The following is a 27,476-nucleotide window of genomic DNA, read 5'->3' as shown; positions in this document are numbered from 1 at the left end:
GATCTGCTCTGAGAACTTGAGAAAAGTGAAATGTTTAGTCTACCCCTGAGGTAGGACAGTTCTGTTGTACTGTAAATATTACTTGTCTCACTTGTCATTTGTTGCTCAGCGATTTGCTTGAATGGGTGCCAGTAACATCTCCATTCATCCCTGTTGCGTGCTATTGTAGCCCAATGGTGTCTGTAGGAACATGAAGAGCATCAAACTGTTTGTTCAGGGTCTTGACAAAGAGTCCAACCATCTTGTAGGTGAGCTGCCAGGCGTTCTTTTGACATCCAATGGAATCCAGTAAGTAACAGCTCTAGTCCAGTGGTCATCTTCAAATCACATTACGTGTCCAGCCCATCTGATTTTCGATGTCTTGGCAAACAAGGCAGCGTCCCTGATCCTCGATTGTTGATAGAGGTCGGAACTCCAGATTCCTTCTCTCACTGGAGTGAAGTGTGATACTCCAAGCATAGCCCTTTAGATTCCTCTTTGGGAGACCTGAATAATGTTTTCATAGGGCCCAGGTCTCTGAGGCATATGTTAGTGCAGGAAGAACGGTGGAGTCAAAGAATGGCCTAGAGACGGAGGTTCTTCATCCTCTTAACAACTTCTTCAATGCTCTTGAAGGCATTCCACGCTGCTCTTCTTTTCCTGTGCAGTTCTGGCACCAAGTTGTCATGTTGAGTTCTCGACCCAGGTACAAATAACTGCTGCGTTCGGAGATGTTTATTCTGTTGAGAGCAAATGGAATGTCAGAAACTAGTTCTTTTCTCATGAACATTGTCTTCGTGAGATTCAGCTGCAGTCTGACCTTTCCACAGTCACAGTTGAAGTTGGCCATCATTCGTGCTTTTGACTAATGTTTGGTGTTACTAGAACAATGTCATCAGAGAAGCAAGAAGTGGTGTAGTTGCCGACGGTCTATCTTCACTCCCATTCCAGTTGTCTCATTACGTTCTTCTCGAGGGTGGCACTGAAGAGTTTTGGTGAAATGGTATCACCCTGCTGAACCCCTGTCTTTACGTCAATGACTGTAGATATACTCAGGTGAAAATCACAGAATTCCAAAATTGCACCACAAAGATTTATAGTTCAGAGATGAATGCTCTTGGGAAGAATGTTGGTAAAGAATAAATGTGCACTATAGCCAGAATCTAGAAACAACTTGAATGCCCAAGGACAGACCACTGGTTAAAGAAACTATGGTACATCTACACAATGAAATACTATGCAGCAGTTAGGAAAAAACAAGTCATGAAATTTGCTTATAAATGGATGAACATGGAGAGTATCATGCTGAGTGAAATGAGTCAGAAGAAAAAGGACAGACATAGAATGATTGTCCTCATTTTTTTTAATATATAAAAAATGTAATATGAGACTAATATCTAAAGACAGTAGAAACAAGGGCAAGGAGGATGAGTCCACAGTTGGAAGCCTGCCTCAAGTGCGGGGGAGAAGGCAATTGGGATTGAGAAGAGAAGGGACCATCATGACAAAGACAGTTGGAATGATCACTCTGGATAGGAACTGTGTGCTGAATGTAGGTAAGTAGATAAAGGAACAAACATGATAACCTCTTATTATCTTATTATCTGTCTTGCAAACCATAGTGCCCGGGGGGGGGTGGAGAGAGAGGGAGGGGGAGATAGATGGAGAGAGAGACAGAGAGAGAGAGAGAGATGGAGAGAGAGAGAGAGAGAGAGAGAGAGAGAGAGAGAGAGAGAGAGAGAGAGAGAGAGAGAGGAAAAGTGACGCCATAGAGCTGTAGAGGTAGGCTGGAGGAGAGGGCCATAGCAGGAGAGAAATCAGGGTCATTGGTGGTAGGAAATGGACACTGGTAGAGGGATGTGTGTTGGATTTTTGTATGACTAAAGCCCGATCATGAAAAGCTTTTGTAACTCTGTATCTCATAATGACTCAATTAAAAAATAATAAAATGATAAAAAATTTTAAAAAGAGTGAATGTGTTTCTGATACCACTGTATGTCAAGGAATGACAATATTATTGATAGTCATTTATACCTCTACTCTTTGCCAATAGGCTTACACAAGCAGAACAGAGGTGTTATGGGGACTGGTATCAGCTAGTCCCTTCTGGAAAAAATATTGTCTTAGAGGTAGAATTCCTTCAGAACTTCTGGGAGGAGGTGTTACCACTTAGTATTGGGAAGGGGGTTAAATGGCACAGTATATTTCTTTAGTGGGCACTGTCAAATATATGAGACCACTGTCAGTGCTGGTGGAATCCCAGGGACAATGGGGAAGGGTTTGAGAGGGGGAGTAGACAAGATTGTCAGTGAAGTTATAGGCAACAGAGTCAGGTCATTGTGTCATTATATGTGGATGGACAGGGATAAGGCCAGGAGCTCTAAAAGAATATCTACTTTAAGGTAAAAGGAAATATATGCTTAGTAAGTCTTTAAGAAATATCTTTCTAATAAATGAATGGGCCAGAAGGGACAAACAAAAAATGATGGTTCCCAGAGAGAGAGAGAGAGAGAGAGAGGTTTCAGCTGAAAAGGAATTGTTTAGGGTTTGGGAATTCCTAAGGGTTTTTAGTGATCCCAGATATTAGAATGACCTCAGTGCTCTAATGAGGGGACATTAATCTGTGTCAGTGCTGAGAATGATAGGGTAGCTCCTGTGTTAGTGAGGGTTTTAATGATCTCATTGGTAAACGTAATTTCAAATTCTCCTAAAGGATTTGCTTTAAATGTGGGAAATTAGGTCATTCATAATCCTGGGGTGGGATTTCAGAAAGATGCGTCTTGGTCTATCCTAATTCCAGTAATAGACAATATTTTGCAGTTCTTTTTCATTCGACCAGATTGTTTACCCCCCAATGCTGATACTCTTCATTTTCTGGTTCCTTTGTTTTGAGGGATCAGCGGGCATGTGAAAAATCTGGGGATTATTCTGGAACTGTTATAATTGAAACACATTAAATGAGATGAATTTTCCTAGTTCTCTAGGGTTTTTGTCATACACACACCTTTTCCCCTTTCTATGGTTTTGCTACATGGTTAGTTAAGTTAGCAATCTGACAAGAGATTTAAAAGAACAGTTGGGGTCAATGCTGTTGAAAAGTGATTGCAGCTCACTTTAGTCCCAACAGAAAAACAGAATTAAGTAACTTTTTAGTCGTCTTACTAAAGATTTCAATTCCTGACTTTTGATAGAATATCTTTTAACATCTGTCAAAATATTTAAAATCTGGCTCATGCTTCCTTTGGGTGTGGCTTTGTATGTTTCTACAATCTACTTGTGTGGGGAAGAATTTAGGAATAGCCTTATACATTTCATAAGCTTGCAATGGCATCAACACCAGAATTCAACAATTGTCATTCCAATGAACTAGCAATCACTCATCCAAGAAGCACAGGAGCAGCTGAATAGAAAAGAGGGTTTGTTGGTAATGAAATATTTATATTGGAAAGGGTGCTCTCCAGTGAAGGCTGGAGAATGGCTTCAAGAGAGGGACTTGGGGATCTGCTTTTGTGTATTTTATTATGATTTTAAAGATCAAGGAGGCTAGAGATAGTAATGGGTTTTATAACGAAGACTCCACTGTCTTGTACCATCCAGCCCAAAGTCCAGGGTCTTTATCTGTGCAAAAACATTCCTAAGATTGTACCTTGGTCAGAGCTTATCAGAGATAACAAGAATGCAACAAGGCAGCTTCTTTCTGGGAGAGCTTGTTACCCCTCCAAACTATAAGCTTCAGGCCGATCTATTTTAGCTACTTTGGGTGTGGCACACCTAGCAGTGCTCAGGACTTCTTCATTGCTCTGTGCTCAGGGATCACTCCTGGTGGGCTTGAGGGACCATACAGTGTTAGAATTGAAGCTGGGTTGGCTACTGCAAGGCAAGCACTTTACCTGTTGCATATGCATGTATGTATGTAAATGTATATATACATTTGAATATAAGAACTCCAGCACTTTTCTTAAACCCCAGCATCCTAAATTTTCTGTGGGCAAGAGAGGAGTAAACTTTTAGAGACTTCAGTTACACCATAGTATTTAAGTTTGTGACTGGGCCTATATATTTTTCTGGGTATTTTTTACGGATCAGAAGCAAGCTAATAAACTTGCTTCTTCTTTCAGTAATCAGTATTTTACTATAGGGTGTCTCAGTCAAGAATTTCTGGCTTGTAATTATAGTTTACACATTTTCATTGCTGCTTAATTCTCCATTAAATTGATATCTTGTCCTTTACTTCTGTTTCCTGTTGTTAAACCTTTGAGTTGTTTCAGTACTTTGTATTATAGGTTATGGTATTATAAGTGAATAAGAAATTTTGGTGTACAGAAGTTCTTAGAACATATAATGTGTATGTATATATATTTTGGAGAGAAATTGTGGTGCCTTCAATTTTTTAAGGTAACTTTTTCATAAGTCTTCTTATAATTCTGAGAAATGCCTGTTCCTATCTGTTGCTCATTTTTCTATTGGCTCATTTTGTGAGTTATTAGGAATCTTACATTTACATTTAGCAGGGAGAAAAATTCTTATTAAAATTTTGGATTTTTAGTGTATGGATATATTAATTATTTTAAAAACGTACATATAGCTCACTAAGAGTCTCAAACTTTAGTATGCTTGTGACTCATAAGTCACAGGGGAATCTTCTTTGACCCTCTTGGCTTGAGTGGGTCTAAAAAGTGAAGTTTACATAGACAAGGAAAAATCAATGGGAAGAAAACACACCCATTTTAGAATTTGTGTATGTGGGAGCCATCACAGTGAAGCTGGGACAAAGATCACTATCCCTGCGCCAAAGCCTAGGGAAACAGTTCATCTTTAGTTTATCCATCCACCCACCTCCAAAATTTAAGCCTGACACTGTTTTGGTCTGTGATAGGTGGAGGGCGTGATAAGGTGAAGGACCAGTCCAAGAAGGGATTTTATGGTTTATTCTGGTACCCACTTATCAGCAGCCCATCATTTCTTCCCAATTCTTCCATATATAAACTCTTTCTAGTGTCCATGTAGACAAGACAGCTGCTTTAAGGATGGGAGTCCACCAGCTTCCAACCAATGTACTTGGCAGGAAAGCTCTTTACACCCATGACCCATCTCTCCTTTACTGGCCCAGGAGGGCAGTGGAAAGGAAAACCTTACGTTTATAACAAGAATAGCACTGTAGCTCTGTCCTCCCATTGTTCATCGATTTGCTCGAGCGGGCCCAGTAATGTCTCCATTGTGAGACTTGCTGTTACTGTGTTTGGTATATCAAATATGTCACGGGTAGCTTGCCATGCTTTGCCATGCGGACAGAAATACTCTGGGTAGCTTGCTGGGCTCTCTGTGAAGGACAGAGGAATTGAACCCGGGTCAGCTGGGTCAGCTGCATGCAGGCAAATGCCCTACCACTGTGACATTGCTCCAGCATAACAAGAGTAAGAACAGAATAAGTGTTAGAAGAGTAGGAAGCTTTTCTACATTTTTCAACAGAGAGTATGCTTGTAAAGAATGAACAAAACCAAGGAACCTGTCCTCCCTTTAGTGGGTATAAGTGGGTACCAGAATGAACCATAAAATCCCTTCTTGGACTGGTCCTTCACCTTCACACCCCCCCCACCTATCACAGACTAAAACAGGGTCAGGCTTAAGCTTTGGAGGTGGGTGGATGGATAACAAGGGGATAGGTGTCCTTATCTCCTTGGTTAAAAATTTACAATTTGAAAAAGAATTTTCTGTTGCTGTGTTCATTGATAATATTTTTTCTTCCCCTAAAGAATTTATTTCTATCCTTAAAGAGAACAGAAGTTTTTTTACTGCTTTTTAATTATCTTCAACTCATGTTTATGTCAAAGAAGCAAGTTTTGGGATGACAGTGGGGTTTCTCTTAGAATCACCTAGAAAGTTAAAAACGCTCTTTTGAGTCCAGAGAGATAGTACAGGGGTTAAAGCACTCACCTAGCACATGGCTAACTGTGGTTTGATCCCTGGCCCTATAAATGGTCTCTTGAGCACATCCAGCAGTGACCCCTGAGCACAGAATAAGGAGTCCATGCCAAATGATTATCTTTTTCACCTCAGTTCCAGAAAACACAATTCCTTGCATCAGAGTATATCACTGCAATGTGCATCTTTTACCATTAATCAAGTTGACTCTGGTTTTCCCTAGAGAAACCTTGCACTAGAGGGAATATAGGAGAGAACAGGAAAGTTAAGCTAGCCAAGAGTGGAGGAGAGAAGAACCGATATGGTGAAAAGATTTGTGGGGATCTAAGGTTAGAGACCACTTCCTTTCAGATCTGACAGGAATGAGGGCAAGTCTCAACTGCATCAGGAGAAAATGAAATAAAGTTTAAAACAAGGGCCAGAGAAATAGCTCAATGCATTAGGACAGTTGCTTTGCATGCAGGTGATCCAACTTTATCCCCCCACCATCGCATGATGACCCCAAACATCCCCAGACATGACCCCTTAACTCTACTGGGTGTGGCCCCAAATGAACAATCAAACACAAAAACTCCCTTTTCCACAAAAAAAATATGAAATAGAAACAGGAATTTCCCCAATGGTAATTTCCTGAGAATTTGCAGGAGTGACTCCCTAGTACAGAGCAGGGAGTAGCCTCCAGGCATGAAAGGGTGTGGCCCCAAATTACAACAACAAAAATATAATGCAATAAAGTGCAGTAAATGCTAGACAAGGGTTTGTTCAAAATGTCATGAAAGTAATCATTGTTGGGGTGAGGGTGTGAAAGATCTTTTTAAAAGTGCCACCTTTATCACCACTTGTCTGTTCAACCATTTTTTATTACATAATTCTTACAGTTCAGGTGTAAGGCAGAAGAGAAACAGTCCCTAGTCTTGGGGAGGCAATATTTCAATAGGAAGATATAGACAATATGATTATTAACAAAAAATAAATATGACAGGTAGCAGTAGGTGATAAGTGAGAGGAGATAGGTATAAAATTCAATTAATCAGGAAAGGCCTTTTGAGGAGGTAACATTACAAGTCTATCTGAGTTAAAGGCCATCAGCTAATATGGAGTTGGAGGTGAAGTGGGGAGTACAGAATGGATGAGGCAGGGTGACAGAAATACTTTTGGCTGAGAAAACAGCTAGTTAGAGAAACTCTAAAGTGACATTTAAAATTTTTTTTTATGTAGGAGTACTGCTATTTATTCAGTCACTGATTAGCTGATTGAATTGGGCATGAACTCCACCTTACTTTTTTAAATAATTTTATTTATTTTTTTCTTCTTATATTTATCCATCGAATAACTGTGGGAAAAGTTACAAAGCTTTCAGGTTTAAGTCTAAGTCGTACAATGATCAAATATAAGGTGGCATTTTTTTTTTCTGGGAAACAGGAGGGTTATTCCATCCTAGAGCACAGCAAGGGAGGAAACGTTGGCTATGAAGTAGAGGAAATTAATCAGATGTTAAAAGGAAGACTAAAGAAATTAATTTTCTTCAATGTGGTGAGAGACCAACAGATCATTTTAAAGTGGAATGTGGATGAGATTTGATTTGTATTTCTACATAATGAAGGAGAGGCCTCCTTAAGACTTGGCACTTAGGTATTTATGTTGTTTTGAATTAGGGCCAATCCAGACCCTGAGGGCTCAGAAGAAACTTTATACCACTAACTACTAGAAGAATTAAAACTTTGGGGGTTCTTACTCATATTTGGATTTGTCTCCAGAAATAAACTTTCTATCAGAGAAACTTATCTATATGTCGGAATAAACATAATTATAGAGTATCTGTTCTTTGTCTTATGAGTCACTGTCTCCTTATTATGGAAGTCTCCCTCCCTCACTTTGAGCCCCAAATCCTATTTCACCCTTATTTTAGGATAAATGCCCTCATGTCCCATTTACATTAGAATTTACATCCAGGAATATTCTTCATATGTTTGTAATTAAATTTGTACTTTACTCAGACTGATCTGTGTGATGTTATTCTGATGGCCCAGCCAGTCATTAGAAAAATGTAGGGAAAATTTATTCCAGAATAACACCCTGGCTGCTCAGTAGATAATGGCTAGAATGAGAGTAGAAGCAAGAAGAATGCCTCAAAGGTTAATATAATAGTAGGGACTGAGCAATATGGAGAGCAGTAGTAGAAAATAAGCTCATTCCTCAGTGGGTGCTTACATTTTGCACATAAAATTAGATGCAATACTCCAGAAGTTTATGAAGTTAGAGTTATTTATCAAACATCTTTAAGAAGGTAGTTTTAGGGGCTGGAAAGATAGCATAGTGGACAGAGCCCTTGCTTTGCATGTGGCTAACCTGGGTTCAGTCCGCAGCATCCCATATGGTCTCCCTAGTACTGCCAAGAGTAATTCCTGAGTGTAGAGCTATAAGTGATCCCAAGCATTGCTGGAAAACGAAGTTAATTTTGGATCCCGGATGATCTGTGCCCAGGCCTTCTGCTAGTTCTTTGCTGGTTTTTGCTTATGTTGTCTTTGATCCATGTTGATATTTCACTGGTTCAGTCTTTCGGAGTCCACACTGTTCTCTGTTTTTTTTTTCTTTTTCAAATTTTATTGAAATTGAATCACCATGAGAAAGTTATAAGCTTTCATGTTTGGGTTACATTCACACAATGATCAAACATCCATCCCTCCACCAGTGCATATTCCCCACCACCAATCTCCCCAGTATACCCCCCTTCCCCACCCCCATCCCACCTCCATGGCAGACAATATTCCCCATACTCTCTACTTTTGGGCATTATGGTTTTCAATACAGACACTGAGAGGTCATCATGTTTGGTCCTTTACTACTTTCAGCACACATCTACCATCCCAAACAATTCTTCCAGCCATCATTTTCTTAGTGATCCCTTCTCTATTCTGTACAGCAGGAAGAACTTACACTCCTAAATGTATATGCACCTAATGAGCGACAAACAAAGTACTTGAAGAAACTACTCATAGACTTGAAGGAAGCAACACAACATTGATAGCAACACAATACTAGTGGGAGATTTCAACACCACTTTATCACCTCTTGATAGATCAACCAGACTCAAGCTTAGCAAGGACATAGTTCATCTTAGGGAAGAAATGGAAGAAGGGACTTAGTGGATATATACAGGACACTCCATCCTCAAAAAGCTGAATACACATTCTTCTCAAGTGTGCAAGGGACATTCTCCAAGATAGACCACATGCTCGGTCTCTCACTGTTTTTGTCTCTTGAAGCCTACTCCTGTCTTCCCTGCTGGGGCTTCTTGGTCTGCCTCTTGCCTTGGGACTCTTTGTCCCTGTGGTTTCATGGGTGCCTTGGTGAGAACTGCTGCTTTCCTGCCCTTTGCTCAGGGTGCCCAGAGCTAATCCTGGCAGTATTTATTCAACCGGATAGAACATTCAGTGCTTGGACCCAGTGGAGCTGGTGGCCACCAGGACCATATCTGGTGGTTTTCAGGGGCCTTTTAGACTATAATAGGTGATTCTGGGAGGGGATCATGAGATGACAGATATCAAACTCGACATATACCCCTGATTTCTGAGTCATTTCCTCACCATAGCCTAAATCAAGTGATTTCAACCATATCTCCACTGTCTGGTATTATCCACAGGTACAGGAAGGAAACTTCTGGTCTACTGCCTAGGTTATAATGGCTGGACTGTGGACCAGTTTGTAGGAGAGTACACAGATGTAAATATGTTGAAGAATACTTTCCTACATGATATTTTTAATCAATTTTTTAAGCCAAGATAATAATATCACCCATTTCCTTAAAATTTGGGAGTGAATTCCTAAATGCCTTCAGAACAAAACTCAACCTTCTACAGGATCAGGAGATGTGACAACATTAGGTAATCTGCTCAGGTTCACCCTCATGTAGGCCCTCCCAGTACCACATAAGAAAGTGATTATCCCCATATAATATGAAATGAACTGAAGCTACAGGAGAAAGAATTAGCCTCAGGATAATAGGGTCAGAAGACACTAAGTGGCAGCTCCTGGCTCATAGGAGTCTGTCCAGGAAAACAGTCAAATGTCCTGAGGAGAGCTAAACCTTCCTTTCTTTCTAAAAATGAATTTTATTTTCTAGAGTGGTTTGTGTTTTGTCTATTTATTTGAAGAATATCATGGGTATCCTGTTAGGGACTGCATTAAATCTGCATAGTGCTTTGGGGAGTATTGCCATTTTGATAATGTTAATCCTCCCTATCCATGAGCAGGATATGAGTCTCCATTTTCTAGTGTCCTCTCTTATTCCTTGAAGTAGTGTTTTGTGATTTTCTTTGTATAGGTCCTTCACCTCTTTAGTTAAACTGATTCTGAGGTACTTGATTTTCTAAGGCACTATTGTGAATGGAATTTTTATAAAATATCTATTTATTCTCTTTCATTATTTGTATATAGAAAGACCATGGACTTTTGGGTGTTGATTTTGTAGCCTGCCACTTTACTGTACAAACCTATTGTTTTTAGGAGCTTTTTTGTAAAGTCTTTAGGATTTTCTAAGCATAGTATCATATCGTCCACAAGTAGAGATAGCTTGACCTTGTCCTTTCCTATCAGTATGTCCTCGATATCTTTTACTTGCCTAACTGCTATGGCCAGAACATCCAGTGCTATATTGAATAGGAGTGGCGAGAGTGGGCATCCTTGTCTTGTCCCTGATCTTAGATGGAAGGCTTTTAGTTTCTCCCCATTGAAAATGATGTGGTAGATGGCTTTGACTATATTGAGGAAAGTTCCTTCAATGCCCATTTTGCTGAGAGTTTTCATCATAAACTGGTTTTGGAACTTTTCAAATGCTTTCTATGCATCTATTGATATGATTATTTTTTATCTTTTCTTTTACTGATATGATGGATTATGTTGACTGATTTGTGAATATTAAAACATCCTTCCATCCCCGGAATGAATCCTACTTGGTCATGGTGTATGATCTTTTTGATGAATTGTTGGATTTGGTTTGCTAGGCTTTTGTTGAGGATCTTTGCATCTGTGTTCATCAGGGATATCTGCCTGTAATTCTCTCTCTTTGTGGTATTTCTGTCTGCTTTTGTTATCAGGGTGAAATTTGCTTCACAGAAACTATTTGCAAATGTTTCTGATTCTTCAATTTTGGAAAAGCTTGAAAAGGATAGGGAGTAAGTTCTCTTTAAAGATTTGGAAGAATTCACTAGTGAATCCATCTGGGCCAGGACTTTTTTGGATGGGCGGGGAGACTTTTTATTACCATTTCCATTTCCTCGATGGTGATATATCTGTTCAGGTACTCCAGGCCTTCTTGGTTCAGCATCAGAAGACTATAGGAATCCAGGAATTTATAAATTTCCTCAGGTTTTCTTGTTTTGTGGCATAAAGATTTTCAAAGTAATCTGTGATTATCCTTTGAATTTCTTTAGTTTCTCTTGTGATGTTTTCCTTTTCGTTTCTAATTCTGTTTATTAGGGTTTTCTCTCTTCCTTTTTTTGTGAGTCTTGCTAGAGGTTTGTCGATCTTGTTTATTTTCTCAAAGAATAAGCCCTTGTTTTTGTTGATCTTTCAGATTTTGGGGGGGGGAGCGTCCATCTCATTAATTTCTACTCTAAGTTTTATTGTTTCCTTACACCTACGTGGGTTGGGCTCCTTTTATTGGTCAGTCTCCAAGATCCTAAGCTGTGAGGTTAAATAACTTATGTGGGCCGGTCTTCCTTCCTGAGGAATGATTGTAGAGCTATACATTTTCCTCTTAACACTGCTTTTGCTGTGTCCTGTAAGTTCTGGTTACTGTGTCTTCATTCTCAGTCGTTTCCAGGAATCTTTTGCTTTTCTCCTTCAAAGTCACAGTTTGTTCAGTATTGAGTTGTTTAATTTCTGGGTGTTTGATTTAATTTTCTGTTTGTGTGAGTGATTCACTTCTATTTTCAGGGCATCATGGTCTGTGAAGATTGTTGATACAATCTCTATATCTTAATTTTATGAAGGTATGTTTCGTGGCCCAGCATGTGGTCTATCTTGGAGACTGTCCCATAGATACTTGAGAAGAATGTGTATACATCTTTTTGAGGATGAAGTGTCCTGTATATATCCACTAAGCCCCTTTCTTCCATTTCTTTCCTCAGATAGCTGCATATACATTTAGGAGTGTAAGTTCTTCCTGATGTACAGATCCCTTCACTGTCTCTTGTGACCCTCTTCAGTCTGAAGTCTATGTGGTCTGATACCAGAAATGCCATTCAAGCTTTTTTGAGGGAGTTGTTTGCCTGTATAATTATGTTCCAGTCTTTGACTCTGAGTCTGTGTTTGCTCTGACTGTTCAGATGTATTTCTTTCAGGCAGCAGAATGTTGGGTTCATTTTTCTGATCTAACCTGACACTCTGTCTTTTAATTGGTGCATTAGCCCATTAACATTGAGAGAGGTTATTGTTATGGGGTTTTCTCCCATCTTTCTGCCAAAGTTTCGTGTATTTGAGGGGCTTATCTTGTCTTAAAGTAGCCTATTTAGTTGTTCTTATAACCATGGTTTTGAATCTTTGAAGTCCCCGAGTTGTTGTAGGTCTGTGAAATGGTATGTTGTTCCATCCACATTGAATGAGAGTCTAGCTGGGTAAAGTATTCTTGATGCGGAGTTTATTTCATTGAGATTTTTCACTATATCCCACCACTTTCTTCTGATTCTGAGTGTTTCATCAGGTAAGTCTGCTGTAAATCTTAAGGATGTTCCTTTATAGGCAGTTTCTTTTCTTCGATTTTGCTGCTTTCAGAATTTTATCTCTGTCTATGGTTTTCGTTATTATGATAAGGATGTGTCTTAGAGTATTTTTATTTGGATTTCTTCCAGCTGGTATCCTTCAGACCTCCTGCATCTGGTCACATGTGCTCTTCAGCTCTGGGAACATCTTAGCAATGATGTCTTTGACAGTTTCTTCTTCGTCAGGGTTTTCTTCCTGTCCCGCAGGAACTCCAATTATTCTTATGTCGTTCCTCTTGGCCTCATCCTGATTTTCTCTTGACATCTATTGGTTCATTTTGAGGCTCTTTTCCATTTTCTGCTGTTGTCTGGAGAGTATCTGCACCTCATCTTGGAGCTCACTGATTCTGTCCTCAGCGGCTGTTAGTTTTTCAATTCATCTTCCAAGTTTTACCAGATATGTCATTTCTGTTTGTAATTTTGTTTGCATTTTCCACATTGCTGCTCTCAAATCCTCTTGTATTTTTTGATGGTGTCTTCCATCATTTATTTTTGCTCCCTATGCATCCTCAGTAGCTCCCTTCTAAGTTTATTGTCAGAGAGATTATCTAGCTCACTATTACTAGTTGGATCTTCTGGCTAGTTTCTTCACTAACTAAGCATGGTGGCCTTCTGCTTTGACATACTATTGTGACCTGTGCTGTTTAGAATTTCATGCTCACTGTTACTGTTGTGTTTTTGGTGTAATATTAATTGATGTAGGGATAATTAATTATTGGCCTAATGTGTTTTTGGCGAACAGGGTGCCCTTGTGAAATTTCCACATAAGAGGCTAATTGATGGTTCTTATGGGATATGGAGGAGGAGAATAACTCTCAGCTGCTAATGTAGCCACAGCTCTGGATGCCACCGGAGCTGTGATCTGGATCAGGAGAGACGGAGTCCTTGGGGTTTGAATCTTAGTGACGGTGGCGGTGGCCAGCCTGGGTTTCTGACTCTTGGAATTCCCTTCTCTAAAACCATCCCAGATCACGCTCACCACAGCTCCCTGAACTTCTTTTTTGCATGGTTTTCTTACCAAGGGCTGGAGCGATAGCACAGCGGTAGGGCGTTCGCCTTACAAGCGGCCAACATGGCCGACCCGAGTTCGATTCCTCTGCCCCTCTCGGAGAGCCCGGCAAGCTACCGAGAGTATTGGATATGCCAGACACAGTAACAACAAAGTCTCCAATGGAGACGTTACTGGGCCCGCTCGAGCAAATCGACGATCAACGGGAGGGCCTTCACCTTTTCTTACCAAAGATGAAGTCAATAATCTCTGTGGCAGATATTGAGGACATAACAGGTACAAGATGAAAAAAATGTGAAGGGTTGATTGAACATTGCAATAGAGTCCCTTATAGGAGTCCCTTTTAGGGAGAGAATTGAAGAATCCTGTGGTTAACTCTCTGCCTGGGCGTCAGGGAATAGGCAAAGTTGTTAGTTGGGCAACAGAGGCACACACTGGTCTCTCCTCTTTGTTCCCTAGTTACACAGGATTCACTTAACCTGAACTGAAGAAGACTTCTGAGGGTGAGACCATTCCAAATAAGCTTGCTGTCAAATCTCTTTGGGGATTTCCTGATGATTTAAGTGCATTGCTGAATGATATCTGAGAACCAGTTGTGTTGTTATTACTTCTTGGTGTGAGGCCCTTATGGAACTGCATTCCCTTGATTAAAAACAGCCCAGAAAATAACTTTAGAATGCATGTGACTCTGGAAAGATTCTGAGAAACTGCAGGATTAGGGAACAGAAAAAAATCAGCCAGAAAAAATTCTGGACTTTATTTTTTAAAAATAAATTTATTTACTTTTATAAAGTTGTTCACAATAATTTATTACATTCAAAATTCCAATACCAATCCCACCACCATTACACCTTCCCAACCCACCACCTAAGCCTGCACCAATAGCAGGCCCTAAATAATACATTTTGTATTGCTTGTTATGAATAATCTGCTAAAGAAATTCCTTAGAAGAAAGTGTGTGAAGATTGTTGTTACTCAGCCTGGTGTCATTAAGCCCTTGTATAAGGGATTTACTAATTGCAGTTACAGGTTAAGCCATAACTACATCTATATCTATCTATCTATCTATCTATCTATCTATCTATCTATCTCTATTTTTTAATTGAGATCAGTTGCCTTCTTCTTTACACCCCAAAACAATGTGGTGTGCTACTCCTAGTATATCAGTGGTGTAGGGTCTGAGCATTCACATGGCCACAAATGAGGCTACATGCTCCAGGAATTTGTGGTCTAGAGGCATCTCTGCATTTGGTGGCTCTCTTCTGAGCTTTATTTGTGAGTCTCTGGATCATGGCCATTAATGAGTTTACATGGCCTCAGAGACAGTTCGTGGGTGTGACTACTAAGCTCCCAGAAGAATAGGGAAATTGAAGGAGATCACTCATCCCCAACTCCATTAGAACCTGGAGATTTCAGCAGATGGAATTCTGCACTTGGGTGGATCGCCTAATAAGAATCTAGAGTGCTGCAGCCCCTAGATGATATTCTGTTCTTGGGTTGACCTCCTAGTGGAACTTCTCCTGAAGGAAGGGCTTTACATCTGTTCATTGTTTATGTTAATGTTCAACCAAACCTATGTGTAATTGCTGCCTCTCAACCCTTCACAATTCCTATATAATAATGCTGAGAGATTTGAAATTCCTGTGTCGTTGTTGTCATCATCGTGGTGTGTGTGTGTGTGTGTGTGTGTGTGTGTGTGTGTGTGTGTGTGTGTGTGTGTAGGGGGCAGGGGAACAGTCATTGACCCCAAATGCACCAGGGGATCCTGGTCACTACGAGACAGTGACAGCAACATCTGACACCTGAACAAGGGTGCCTTGGAAGAGTGACACCTCATAAGTGAAAGATAATCAGTGTTGTCACAGCTGTAAAGCCTTGCACTGTTGGTGATCCTTTAATAATCTCATCACCAGCTCTGGATTCTTCTCTAGCCCTTTCCTGAGAGCTCCACCCTTCTCTGGGTGGTGCCTCAGTTTCTCCAAAGCTTCAGGATTTTCATATCAAAGAAATGTGTTATTCATGCCTTTGGACTACTTCAGAGCTCAGCATTTTCTTCTTAAGTGTAACTATTTTCCAAAAACTCATTCCCTCAACCTATCTGTATGCAACATTCTCCCCACTAGAGATTTCTTTAACTCTTTAAGGGCTACATATGTGAAGGTCCACCTTCTGTAACTTCTTCATGCTGTCAAAAGGGCACATGACTGTCTACGTGAGGGAGTGAAATCTCATGACAGCTTAGTATTAATGGGGCCCAAGCAATAATTTATTAGGTTTCAGAGCTGTCAATTCAGAAGAGAAGTCAGATAGATTAGACAACTTTCTAAAATAGGCCCGGAGGAGAAAAGCTTTCTCTGATTCAAGGAGAGAAGAGTGTTTAAGGAGACAAGAAAATAGTGGCCATAGCACAAGATTTTATTTCTTTCTTTTGAATGTCAGTGGATATTCTGTAAAAGAAATTGTTGCTTCTGCTTCTACTCATCACCTGTAAAAACATGTTTAAAGTTAACAGATAAGTTATATCTGTTTCAGCTTTTAGTGATGGATTTTCTAAAGAGAAGTTACAAGGCCTTGATGGGTTCAGAGTAGCAGTCTAATTCACTCTCTGACGGAGTCTGCTCCCTGGACAATGTGAATGGAGCTGCTTTCACCCTGGAGCAATGAACCCAACTAAAAATCCCATTAAGCCTAAGATTACTTGAAAACTTCCCTTCCATTTAGACAATAGTTGATCACAAAGGGATCCAGGTTTTTGGTTTTCAGTAAGACAAAGCTACCAGGCTGAATTTTGGTTGGAATGAGTGCTCTTCTTGGGTGATGGTGAAACAGAATTTCATTTCCTTGAATTGTCTACTGTACCAGTCATAAATTAATAACATACTAAACTAATTTTATTTTTTAATTATTTTAATTTTATTTTATAAAAGTTGTTCACAATAATTTATTACATTTAATATTCCAACACCAATCTCACCACCATTACACCTTCCCACCACCATATTTCAAATATTTCCACCCTGGCCCCCAAAGCCTGCCCCCAAAGCAGGACTTAAATAATTCATTTTGTATTGCTTGTTATGAATAATCCATTAAAAATTATAAAAAAATGTTTCCTTAGAGGGAAGTGTGTGAAGATTGTTGTATTTTACCCTGGAGCTATTAAATTCTTGTCATAATTAATTTTAGAATCCCAGAGTTCAGTAAGTCCATTGTTTAAAAAGGGCTGACCATGCAATAGCTCCAAAGGACTCAGCTGAGTGTTTGCTGTGGGTGCTGCTCTGTATTTGAGAAGGGTGACAGGTGAGAGTGAGAGTCAGGACTTAAAAGATTCTCAACACAATTTTTCTAATATCTTTTTTTAGGATGTGATTCAATGGCTCTGCTTTTCCTGATGACTGAGGATGCCAGGCTGTGTATAGTTGATAGTTCATTTCTAAAGCAGAGGCTAAATCTTGGGTGACCTCTGAAGTGAAGAAGTACCACAGTTATTCTGTAGTGAGCTAGGAAAGCCATACCTAGAGATTATTTCCTTAAGATCCTAGAGACACTTCTATGTGTGGTGGGAATGGTTCTGCTCACTCAGTGAAGGTATCAGTAAGAACCAGTAAATATTTGCACCCTGAGAATTTGAGCATTTGTGCAAAACCAAGCTGCCAGTCCTTCCCTGAGAAGGTCCTTGTTGTTGAACAGATGGTGCCAGAAGAGGCCTCAGATTGCTTTCCATGAGAGTCATTAACAGCACACGAAGCTCAGCTCTGGTTACTTCTCCTACTCTCCTGCTTAGTCCCTTCCCATGGAAGATAGTTCTTACTAAAGTTCTCACAGCACTTATTCTTTTTTTTAATTAGTGAGGCACCATGAGGTACAGTTGTAGACTTACAAACTTTAATGTTTGAGTTTCAGTTATACAATGATCAAGTACATCCCTCCACCAGTGCCCATTCTCCACCACCAATGAACCCAGTTGCCCTCCCCCCCCAACCCCCCCCACCCCATCCCAACTCTATGGCAGGGCATTCCCTTTTACTCTCTATTTTCTTTAGGGTGTTGTGGTTTGCAATAGAGGTATTGAGTGGCCATTGTGTTCGGTCTATAATCTACTTTCAGCACATCTTGCATCCTAAACGAGTCCTTTAAACATCCTTTACTTGGTGTTCCCTTCTCTATCTGAGCTGCGATTTCCCCCAGCATGTGCTGCTGGCTTCCAAGCTGTGCAGCAGACCTCTTGGTACTTATCTCAACGATTATTGGGTGTTCTTCTCCCATTCTGTTACTTTATATTCCCCAGATGAGTGCAGTCTTTCTATGTCTATGTCTGTCCCTCTCTTTCTGGCTCATTTCACTTAGAATGATACTTTCCATGTAGAACCACTTGTTTGCAAATTTCATGACTTCATCCTTTTTAACTGCTGCATAGTATTCCATTGTGTAGATGTACCAAAGTTTCTTTAACCAGTCATCTGTTCTCGGGCATTTGTTTTTTTTTTCCAGATTTGGCTATTGTGAACAGTGCAGCAATGAACATACAAGTGCAGATGTCATTTCAACTATACTTTTTTGCCTCTCTGGGATATATTCCCAGGAGTCATATTGCTGAGTCAAATTGGAGCTCAATTTCTAATGTTTTGAGAATTGTCCATACTGTTTTCCAAAAGTCCTTGCCTCTAAGATCAGGGACAAGACAAGGCTTCCCACTCTCGTCACTTCTGTTCAATATAGTACTGGAAGTACCTGCAATAGCAGCTAAGCAAGAAAAAAATACTAAGGGCATCCAGATAGGAAAGGAAGAAATCAAGCTCTCAGATGATATGATACTATATCTAGAGAATCCTAAAGCCTTTACTAAGAAACTAAAAGAAACAATAGACTTGTACAGTAAAGTCGCTGGCTATAAAATCAAAACCTAAAAATTCATGGTCTTCCTATATGCAAATAATGAGACAGAGGAAAGAGACATGAAAAAACAATCCCGTTCACAATCGTGCCCCAGAAAATCAAGTACCTCGGAATCAGCCTAAATAAGGAGGTAAAGGACCTCTACAAAGAAAACTACAAAATGCTACTCTATGAAATAAAAGAGGACATGAGGAAATGGAAACATATCCCCTGCTCATAGATAGGAAGAATTAACATTGTCAAAATGGCAATACTCCCCAAGGCACTTTACAGATTCAATGTGATCCCTATAAGGACACTCACAGCAATTCTTCTTAAGTGTGAGGATTCATAATCCCTTACCCCCACTCCTTATAAAATTGAATCACCATGAGCTACACTTACAAGGCTACACTTTCAAATGTTTGAGTTTCAGTCATACAATGATGGAACACCCACCCCTCCACCAGTGCACATTTTTCCACACCAATGTCCCCAAGTGTCCATCCCACATTTCCAACTCTCCCCCTGCCTCTATGGCAGACAATTTTCCTCTTTCTCTCTATTTATGTACCCCCCTGTTTAAAGTAGAGTAGATTATTGGAATGTAGAACAGAAAGCAAAGGGAACTCCCTTTGTGGGGAGGAACTTCGTGTAAGACTAAATTATCATAGTCCTTTTATTACTTTCCTCTGCATTTACCAGAAAATACCAGTTTCCCTTGTTTGATAAGCTTAGTCATTAGTTTTCTTTTGAAAACCGTGTTGCAATGCCCATTACTCCTCTTGTTCAGAGTATTCTGATTTAATGGAAACTTCCTCTGGATGGGTTGTACGTTCCATAAGAGAACAAAAATCAAGGACGATTTTCCTAGTTGTGGCATCTGCTTGGATATTTCCTCTAATTATCTCAGTATCCTCTTTTAGATGACACATGCATCTCATAACTGCTATTTTGGGGGACCTGCACTGCCTTCAATAGTTTGAAAATAAAGTTAAATTAAAAAAATAGGAAATGAGAGCATGGCAGGTAGGACCCGTGTCCTGACCTGGGTTCGATCCCTGAGCACTACCAGGAGTGATTCCTAAGTGCAGCACAAGAAGTAACCCCAAAACAAAACAGGTCTGGAGATGTGGACCATCAGGGACACCCACATCCATTCCCACCTGGTGCATAAGCACTCAGAGCAAAGTCAGAATGCACAGCACAGAGAAAGCTTCCTGGGCCTCCCCTTGCAGTGCTGTGAAGGGAACATCTTCACATCTAAGGTCTTCTAGAAGTAGCTAAAGAGTTCACTCTCCAGCACTGTCAAAATTAACAATGATAAATATTTTTTGCATACCTCAAGGAACTTAGTAGAAGAACAAATTAAAGCCAAAGTCAGTAGATGAAGGGAAAAAAATAAAAATTACAGTGGAAGTAAGGAAAATAGAAATGAAAAAAGATCATGTAAAAGATCAGTGAAATCACTACTCACAATGAGAAAGACAAATACAGGATGATCTCACTTATATATGGTATTCAAAGAAATACACCACAAGGAGAGAAATGTCAAAGACAAACCCATAGACTCTAACTCCCAAATTGAGCACACCAAGAGACAGGGCAGGGTTGAAAGGTCCAGGGGACTATGGCTGAGGGATACTGTCACTTTGGTGGACACAGGGTGGTGACATTATACCCCTAAAACGTTTTAAAATGGAGGGTTTGACGCATAGCACAGTGGCTAAGATGCTTGCCTTGTAGGTATATGATAAAATGAGTTCCAATTCCATGTTGCCACATGTGCCAGGAATGTTCTTGGCACCCAAACCACTGTCACATGTTGTGACTAATAACCAAGAACCCAAGCACCACAGTCAGAAAGTGTGAGCCCTGGGAACTCCAAACAGAGCACCACAGTGACCCCTCACCCTGTGAGCACTGCAGCTAGAGCCTGCATGCCTCATCCAGAGGCGCATGCCGGCAAGCAGAGATGCATGCACCACAGCCACAGGAGCACAAACCCAAGAGCCTGCAGCCTAACACTCAACCTGCTAGGAGCACCCCAGCACAGTGAGTGATTTATCCTGACATATGATGCCCCATCAGCACCCCAGCAGACTATGTGAGCCCTGCACCCTGCCCGCAACCCCTGCCAGCATCACAGTGAGAACTGCGAGTGCCACAATAAGGCTGCATGTGGACCCCACATGGCAGATCAACAGCAACAAGGGGGAAGGTCAGGGGAGGGAATAAGAGTGTGTTTATAGAACCTCAGTGCCCGAGAACAGATGACTGGATAAAGAAACTCTGGCACATCTACACCATGGAATACTATGCAGCTGTTAGGAAAAATGAAGCACGGAATTTTCTTGTAAATGGATGGACATGGAGAGTATCATGCTGCGTGAAAAGAGTCAGAAGGAGAGGGACTGACATAGAATGAATGCACTCATTTGTGGAATTAAAAAAAAAACAGTATGAGACTAACACCTGAGGACAGTAGAAACAAGGGCCAGGAGGACAGGTCTTGGTTGCAAGTTGGCTTCAAGTGCTGGGGAGAAGGCAGTTTGGATAAAAAAGGAACCACTATGACAAAGACAGTTGGAAGTGATCACTCTGAATAAGAACTGAATAAGAACTGCTGAAAGTAAGTAAAGGAACAAGCATGATGACCTCTCAGTATCTGTACTGCAAATTATAGTGCCCAAAGGAGAGAAAAAAGGAAAGTGCTTGCCATAGAGAGAGGCTGGGCATGGTTTGAGGGAAACGGGGGATACTAGTAGTGGGAAATATGCACTGGTGAAGGAATGGGTGTTGGAACATTGCATGACTGAAACCCAGTCATGAACAATTTTGTAACTATCTCATGATGATTCATTTAAAATAAAAATTATTTAACACACATACACACACACACACACACGTTTGAGGCCACATCCAATGGTGCTCCAGGCTTACTCCCGGTTCCATGCCCAGGGATCACTCCTGGTTTGTGCAGGGGACCATATGGAGTGTCAGGGATCAAACCCAGGTAGGCCACAGGCAAGACAGGCACCATACCTGCTGCACTATGTCTCCTGTCTTCTCTAAAACAAAGACAAGTGTGCCAGGGGTTGGAGTGAGCTCGATGGATTGAGTGCATGCTGTGCCTGCAGGCCAAAGCTTCATGGTTCCCTTAGCAATACCACCAGCAATTCCACAGTACAGAGCCTGTGGTAACTGAGTATCTCTAGGTGTGGGACAAAAATCAGTGGGAGAAAGAGAGAGAAAAAGTGAGAAAGAGAGAGGAGAGAGAGAGAAGAGGTGGGAGAGAGAGAAGAGAGAAAGGAAGAAGAGAGGAGGGGGAGAGAGGAGGAGGAGACAGAAGAGGAGGGAGAAAGAGGAGAAGACAGGGAGAGAGAAAGAAAGAGAAGGGAGGAGAGAAAGAGAAGGAGGGGGAGAGAGAGAAAGAGGAGAGAGAAGACAGGGGAGAGTGAGAGGGGGGAGAGAGAAGAGAAGGGAGAGGGGGTGAGAGAAAGAGATGGAGAGGGAGAAAGAGGACAGACAAGAGAGAAAGAGAAAGAGAAGAGGGGAGGGAGAGAGAGAGAGAATGTGAGAAGAGAGAGCAGAGAGACAGCGCAGTATACCCAAACTGCTCTAGAATCAGAACTATTAATGGTTTAGTGACAAGCCGTCCGAGGCAGGTCAATGGGCCATAGGGGCACAGGCCGGTCTTTGGAAGTGCAGACACCAGTGCTGACCTCTGCCCGGTCAGTTCCATTCACAGCTCTGGACACTCAGCATGTGCACCTGAATGAGGTCCACACTAAGCTGCTCTGTGGGCCTGGCTCCCGACTGAGGAACCACACTGCAAAGACTCCTGCCAGTGCCTTGGCTTGAGGGAGCATCCAGGACGTGCCTCGGTAGCAGGCAGGAATGAGGCCTTGGTCACTCGTCCCTCTCACCCACACACAGCACAGGGAGTCACCAGTACTTCCCGACACTGTCAGGTCCTATGGGTGTACAATGGCTACATACACGGCCAGGATCCTGCTCTTCAGAAGTGAAATCTTGCAGGGCTGGAGAGAGAGTACTGGGACAGAGGCACTTGCCCTGTGCACAGCTGACCCCAATCCAACCCCCAGGAAGGCCTATGGCTTCCAAGATTTCCAGGAGTGACCCTTGAGTACAGAGCCAGAGGTGAACCCCGAGTACCACCAGGTGTGCCCAAACCTTCCACCCTCCAATTTTTTTTTTAAGTAGCAGTATCTAAGTACTATTCAAATTATCATCCTATTTAATGTCATGTTACACTCGGCACAAGGGAAATAAGTGATGGTGCTCTAAGAATCTATAACAGGAGCTTAGAATCATAGAATTTCCACCCGAGCTTGGAAACAAAACGAAAGGAGTATGTAGCGGACAGGGCATCTCAGGCGACTGCCGCCACGAGGGCCCACACAGCAGCTTCATGCTTCCCCCCAGTTGCAGGGGAGCATCCCCTGCCTCCCCCCCCCACCCGCCCACAGGAAAGAAAAGGGGTTTGAAGCTCAGCAGTGTGCTGTGGGGCTCACCCATCATTATCTGTAATCACCCGATGGGAAACCAAACTGCAGCAGTGAGTGGCACTCTGTACTTGTTCGTGCTTACAGATCAGCCTGCCTTCGGGTCGGGGAAGGGAGAGAACAGTAGGAGACCAGAAGGGTGTGCCACTGAGGGACAGAAAGGCGGGTTACCTCGGATGCCAGCAGGGCGCCCACGCTTGATCTGTGGAGAGGATGCAGATGTTCAAATGACCACACCCTCCCAACCAGCCCATCCTAGGGTGCCCCCCAGAACTCAGATCAAAGTATACTGATGACAATCTGCAAGTGGTTGTGATGCCTTGTTGGTTTTGGGTTTTGGGTGATCCCCGGAGGTGCTCTAAGGTCACTCCTGGCTCTGTGCTCAGGGGCCGCTCCCAGCAGATGCTTGGAAAACCATGGGGTTCAGGAGCCTGACCCTGGGTTTCCAGCATGCAAGGCATGTACTTCAGCCCACTGCATTATTGCTCCTACCCCAAAAGTGATGCTCTTGATCATGGAATCTAGAGTATGGTTTTCATTTTCTCCACGAGTTAAAAGAAAGACATCATTACCCACGTGCCACTAACCTCTCCCCCGAAACATACCATCAAATCTCATTAAACTCCTTAAGCGTTTTGGCCCCTGCTTAATAGATGTCTCCCAAGTAGTGCTCAGGAGACCTGAGAGCCCTTCTGGTGGTTCTTGGCCCACATGGCCAGGGGTCTTGTGTAAAAGACTGTGGTACTGCTCAGTTCTGCAGTGCTTGGGCTCACCCAGGCCACAGAGGTGCTCAGAAACCTCCAGGGCTGCACCAGATGGTGCACAGGAGATCACGAGGCACTGCAGGCACAGAGTGCTGGGCATGCACCCTGTCCCAGCTCCAGCCCCTAGGTGTTTATTTTCTAAGGGAAAAAAAATACTGAATTCATGAAGTGCTCAAAACTCCCCTTAGGATGCTAGGAGGGATGTGAAGGGGATTAACCTCATCTAACTCCAACAAGGTGCAAAGCACAGCACTGCCTGAGGTCTCAGGGCGATATGCTTGAGCAGAGAGACAAGACAACAGGGAAGGCCCTGCAGGTTCAACCCCCAGCAACCCATTTGGTTCCTGCCAAGAGTGATCCCTGAGCACAGAGCCAGGAGTAAGCTCTAGGCACAATTGGGGAAGGGGGGCTCCCAAAACAAAAATGAAGAAATAAATAGATGAGACGCACTCTTAATGGACACAAGAGACAGGCCAGCCCTTCGGACTGGATGTCCAGGGCTCTCTGCTCAGAGTATCTGATAAGGATCTGTTCCCCCTAAAAGGCAGTGCAGGCGGTGGGAAGGCCTCGGGGCTCTGAATCTGAGGTCTGGCAGGTTCTCTATTGTCATTACATGACTAAGCTCCTGTGCAAGGTGAAACTATTTTCCCACCTGCAAAATGAGAGAACTGAGCCACAGTACCCATTCCCCATCCGCTCATTTCATTTAGCCAGCACTGACTGAGCTACCAGCTGGCCGCCAGAGGCTTGGTCTGTGCCACGGAAGATGGACAGAGAAGGCAGCCAATGAGAAATTAAATCCTTTCTGGCTTTCAATTTCTAAGGTGTTGCACAAATACCATTTACCACCATCGCAATTTACATATCCGCTTACTATTTATCAGACCTGGTCTCCCAAATTTTATATACCAACTCTACAATTTTTAAAAACTGTGTTTAAGATAACATGGTTACAATTATACTTTTGGTGTATAAAGTTATTGTACTGCCAGTACCAAAATCTCTCCACCACTGCCCTTATGTCGCTTCTAGTCTCTCTTTTTCCTCATTCCTCAACCCCTCCCCCTTCCATCTGGTGACCTCAACTTTGTAATCAAAGTCCAATTTGTTGGTAAACATTTACCAATTCCAAAGTGTTTACTTGTTTCTCGGGGTCCACACCTGACAGTGATCAGGACTTACTCCTGGCTCTACATTCAGGTATTACTTCCGGTGGGGCTCAGGGGACCATATGAGGTGCCAGGAATGGAACCCGTGTCAGCCACATGCAAGGCAAACACCCTTACCCAAGTAGGGGCTACTGCTCTAGGCCCTACTTGATATTTTTATATGATTGCTTCACTTTCTGAAATCAAATATATTTTAAAAAAAGTTTGGGGGGGTCACAGAGGTAATACCTCCGCAAACTTCTGACTTGGAAAATCAATCCCCCATTTGACAAATTTATTTGAAATAGACTCAGTCCCACACTGAGCTCTAGATATTTTCCTTCCACATGTGTCTCCTGCTTCTCCATGTCAGCCTATAACAGAGGCTCCCAAATTTCTTTGTCCTGAGATTCCCTATTCAGAAAAATTATTACTCCAGGAGAGGTAGTCCACGAGTTGAGGCTTGCCTTGTTCGTGGCTGATCCCAGCTGAATTCCTGCCACATGGTCCCTTGTGCACTACGAAAAGAGGCCCTCAAGGAGTGCTTGGTATGACCCAAAACCAAACATAGCATTACTCAACAACCCCTAATTTCATCAGAGGCTAATACTGCCCTTCTGGATTCTTCCAGAAATCCTGGATCAGCATCTTCTTCTTTGGGAAACACTGGTGTACTTCTCCCTTCTCCAAGCTGCCCAGGTGCAAGTCTTAAAACCCCTCTTTACTTCTCATTCATAGTCCATCCACAACGCTCTTATTTATATTCCATAACCGAATCTCTAACTTCAGGCCACCCATCTTGCCCTGCTGGGGTTCCCTGATAATCCATAAGGCAGTCAGGCCTCAGGGCCTTGACACGTTCTAGTCCTCTGCCATAACGCTTTCCCACTGTTCTCCAGGCTTGTCCCCTTCTCTCTCCTAACTCCCACATTTCTTCAGAGGGTCATTCCTTGACCCTCCTGCCTGGTGCTCTGCCCACTTCCTCCCCAGTCTCTCCCCTGGAGGTGGCCACCACCGGCACTTTTGGTTGATGTGTATGTATTCACTGCCATCCCCCATAGTGGCATATAAACTCCCTGAAGGTAGGGATTTTTGTCCCATTATCAGTGACAACCATGAATGACTGAGTCCAATAATTTTTTTTTTCTGAATGCATGAAAATAACCATCTTAATTGTATAGGACATCTTCCCTGTCGCCGGATGGAAATGTGACTAACTGCCCAAGCTAGCGGTTACTAAGTCCCTTAGAGCAGTTTTACACTTTTTTTTTTGGGTCACACCCAGGAATGCACAGGGGTTACTCCTGGCTCATGCACTCTGGAATACTCCTGGTGGTGCTCAGGGGACCATATGGGATGCTGGGACTGGAACCTGGGTCCGCCGCGTGCAAGGCAAACACCCTACCCGCTGTGCTATATCGCTCCAGCCCGAGGACACCACTTTTAAAGCAGACTGCTAGGAAACTGCAGGTGCTGAGTTTTAATTTCATCCCAGATTCCCTGTCTTTGAGGGTGAACATGCCCCCCTCCCCAATTGTTCTAAAGATATATCTATTTACCCGATGCAAGCTTTTTAAATGGGTACGACCCACATGGGTGGTTCCTGACTAAGGAGCGTCTAGAGCATCTGAAGGTCAAGATACTTTAGCACAGTGGGCGGGGATACTTTAGCAAGTATCTTTAGTACAGTGGACGGGGCTCTCGCTCCCGTCCCCGCGAAGGGGAAGGGGACTCCCCAGGGCTCCCGCGTCCCCGGGGGCCTGTCCTCCTCCCGTGTACCCGCCGCCGGGACGTACTTCCCGGAGCCGCTCACGCCCATCAACAGCAGCGCGCTCGGGGGTCATCATGTCGCCGGGCTCGCTCCAGCCGCCGACTTCCGGCCCGCTCGCCCCGCCTCCCGCTCGCCCCGCCCCTCCGCCCCGCCTCCCGCTCGCTGGCCCCGCCCCGCCTCCCGCACGCCCCGCCCCGCCTCCCGCTCGCCCCGCCCCTCCGCCCCGCCTCCCGCTCGCTGGCCCCGCCCCGCCTCCCGCACGCCCCGCCCCGCCTCCCGCTCGCCCCGCCCCGCCTCCCGCTCGCCCCGCCTCCCATTCGCCTGGCCTCGCCTCTCCCATCGCCAGGCTTCCTGTCCCCTTATAACTGGATATGAATATTTATTTTTTTCTTTTTGTTTTTTCTTTTGGGGTCACACTCAGCATTGCACTGGGTTTATTCCTGGCTCATGCACTCAGGAATCACTCCTGGCGGTGCTTGGGGGACCATATGGGATGCTGGGAATCGAACCCAGGTCCAGGTCGGCCACTTCCAAGGCAAACGCCCTGCCCGCTGTGCTATTGCTCCAGCCCCTGGATATGAATATTTATGAAGCGTGCTCATGCTATAGTGTTTTTTTTTTATGTAACCAAGCGTTTTGCCTCGAGGTGGGCATCAGTTGATATCCAGCATGTAAAGGTAAAGGTAAGGTAAAGGCCCTCCCGTTGATCGTCGATTTG

The 27,476-nt window shown here is 42.9% G+C and overlaps 1 protein-coding gene across 1 annotated transcript in view; it reads right to left on the bottom strand.

Moving 5' to 3' along the window:
• SLC28A3 (solute carrier family 28 member 3) overlaps positions 1 to 26,834 on the bottom strand; it is a 156,508-nt gene extending 129,674 nt beyond the window's left edge. The window contains exon 1 of the mRNA XM_056122494.1: positions 26,784 to 26,834. Coding sequence (XP_055978469.1) covers positions 26,784 to 26,834 — 51 coding nt within the window. The remainder of the gene's footprint in view (positions 1 to 26,783) is intronic.
• Between the last annotated feature and the right edge of the window lie 642 nt (positions 26,835 to 27,476).

The sequence above is a fragment of the Sorex fumeus genome, unplaced genomic scaffold (genome assembly GCF_029834395.1).
Source record: "Sorex fumeus unplaced genomic scaffold, SorFum_2.1 ptg000046l, whole genome shotgun sequence".
Taxonomy (NCBI): domain Eukaryota; kingdom Metazoa; phylum Chordata; class Mammalia; order Eulipotyphla; family Soricidae; genus Sorex; species Sorex fumeus.
Note: the sequence above shows the minus strand (reverse complement) of the source record. Positions and strands in the feature narration are given on the sequence as shown.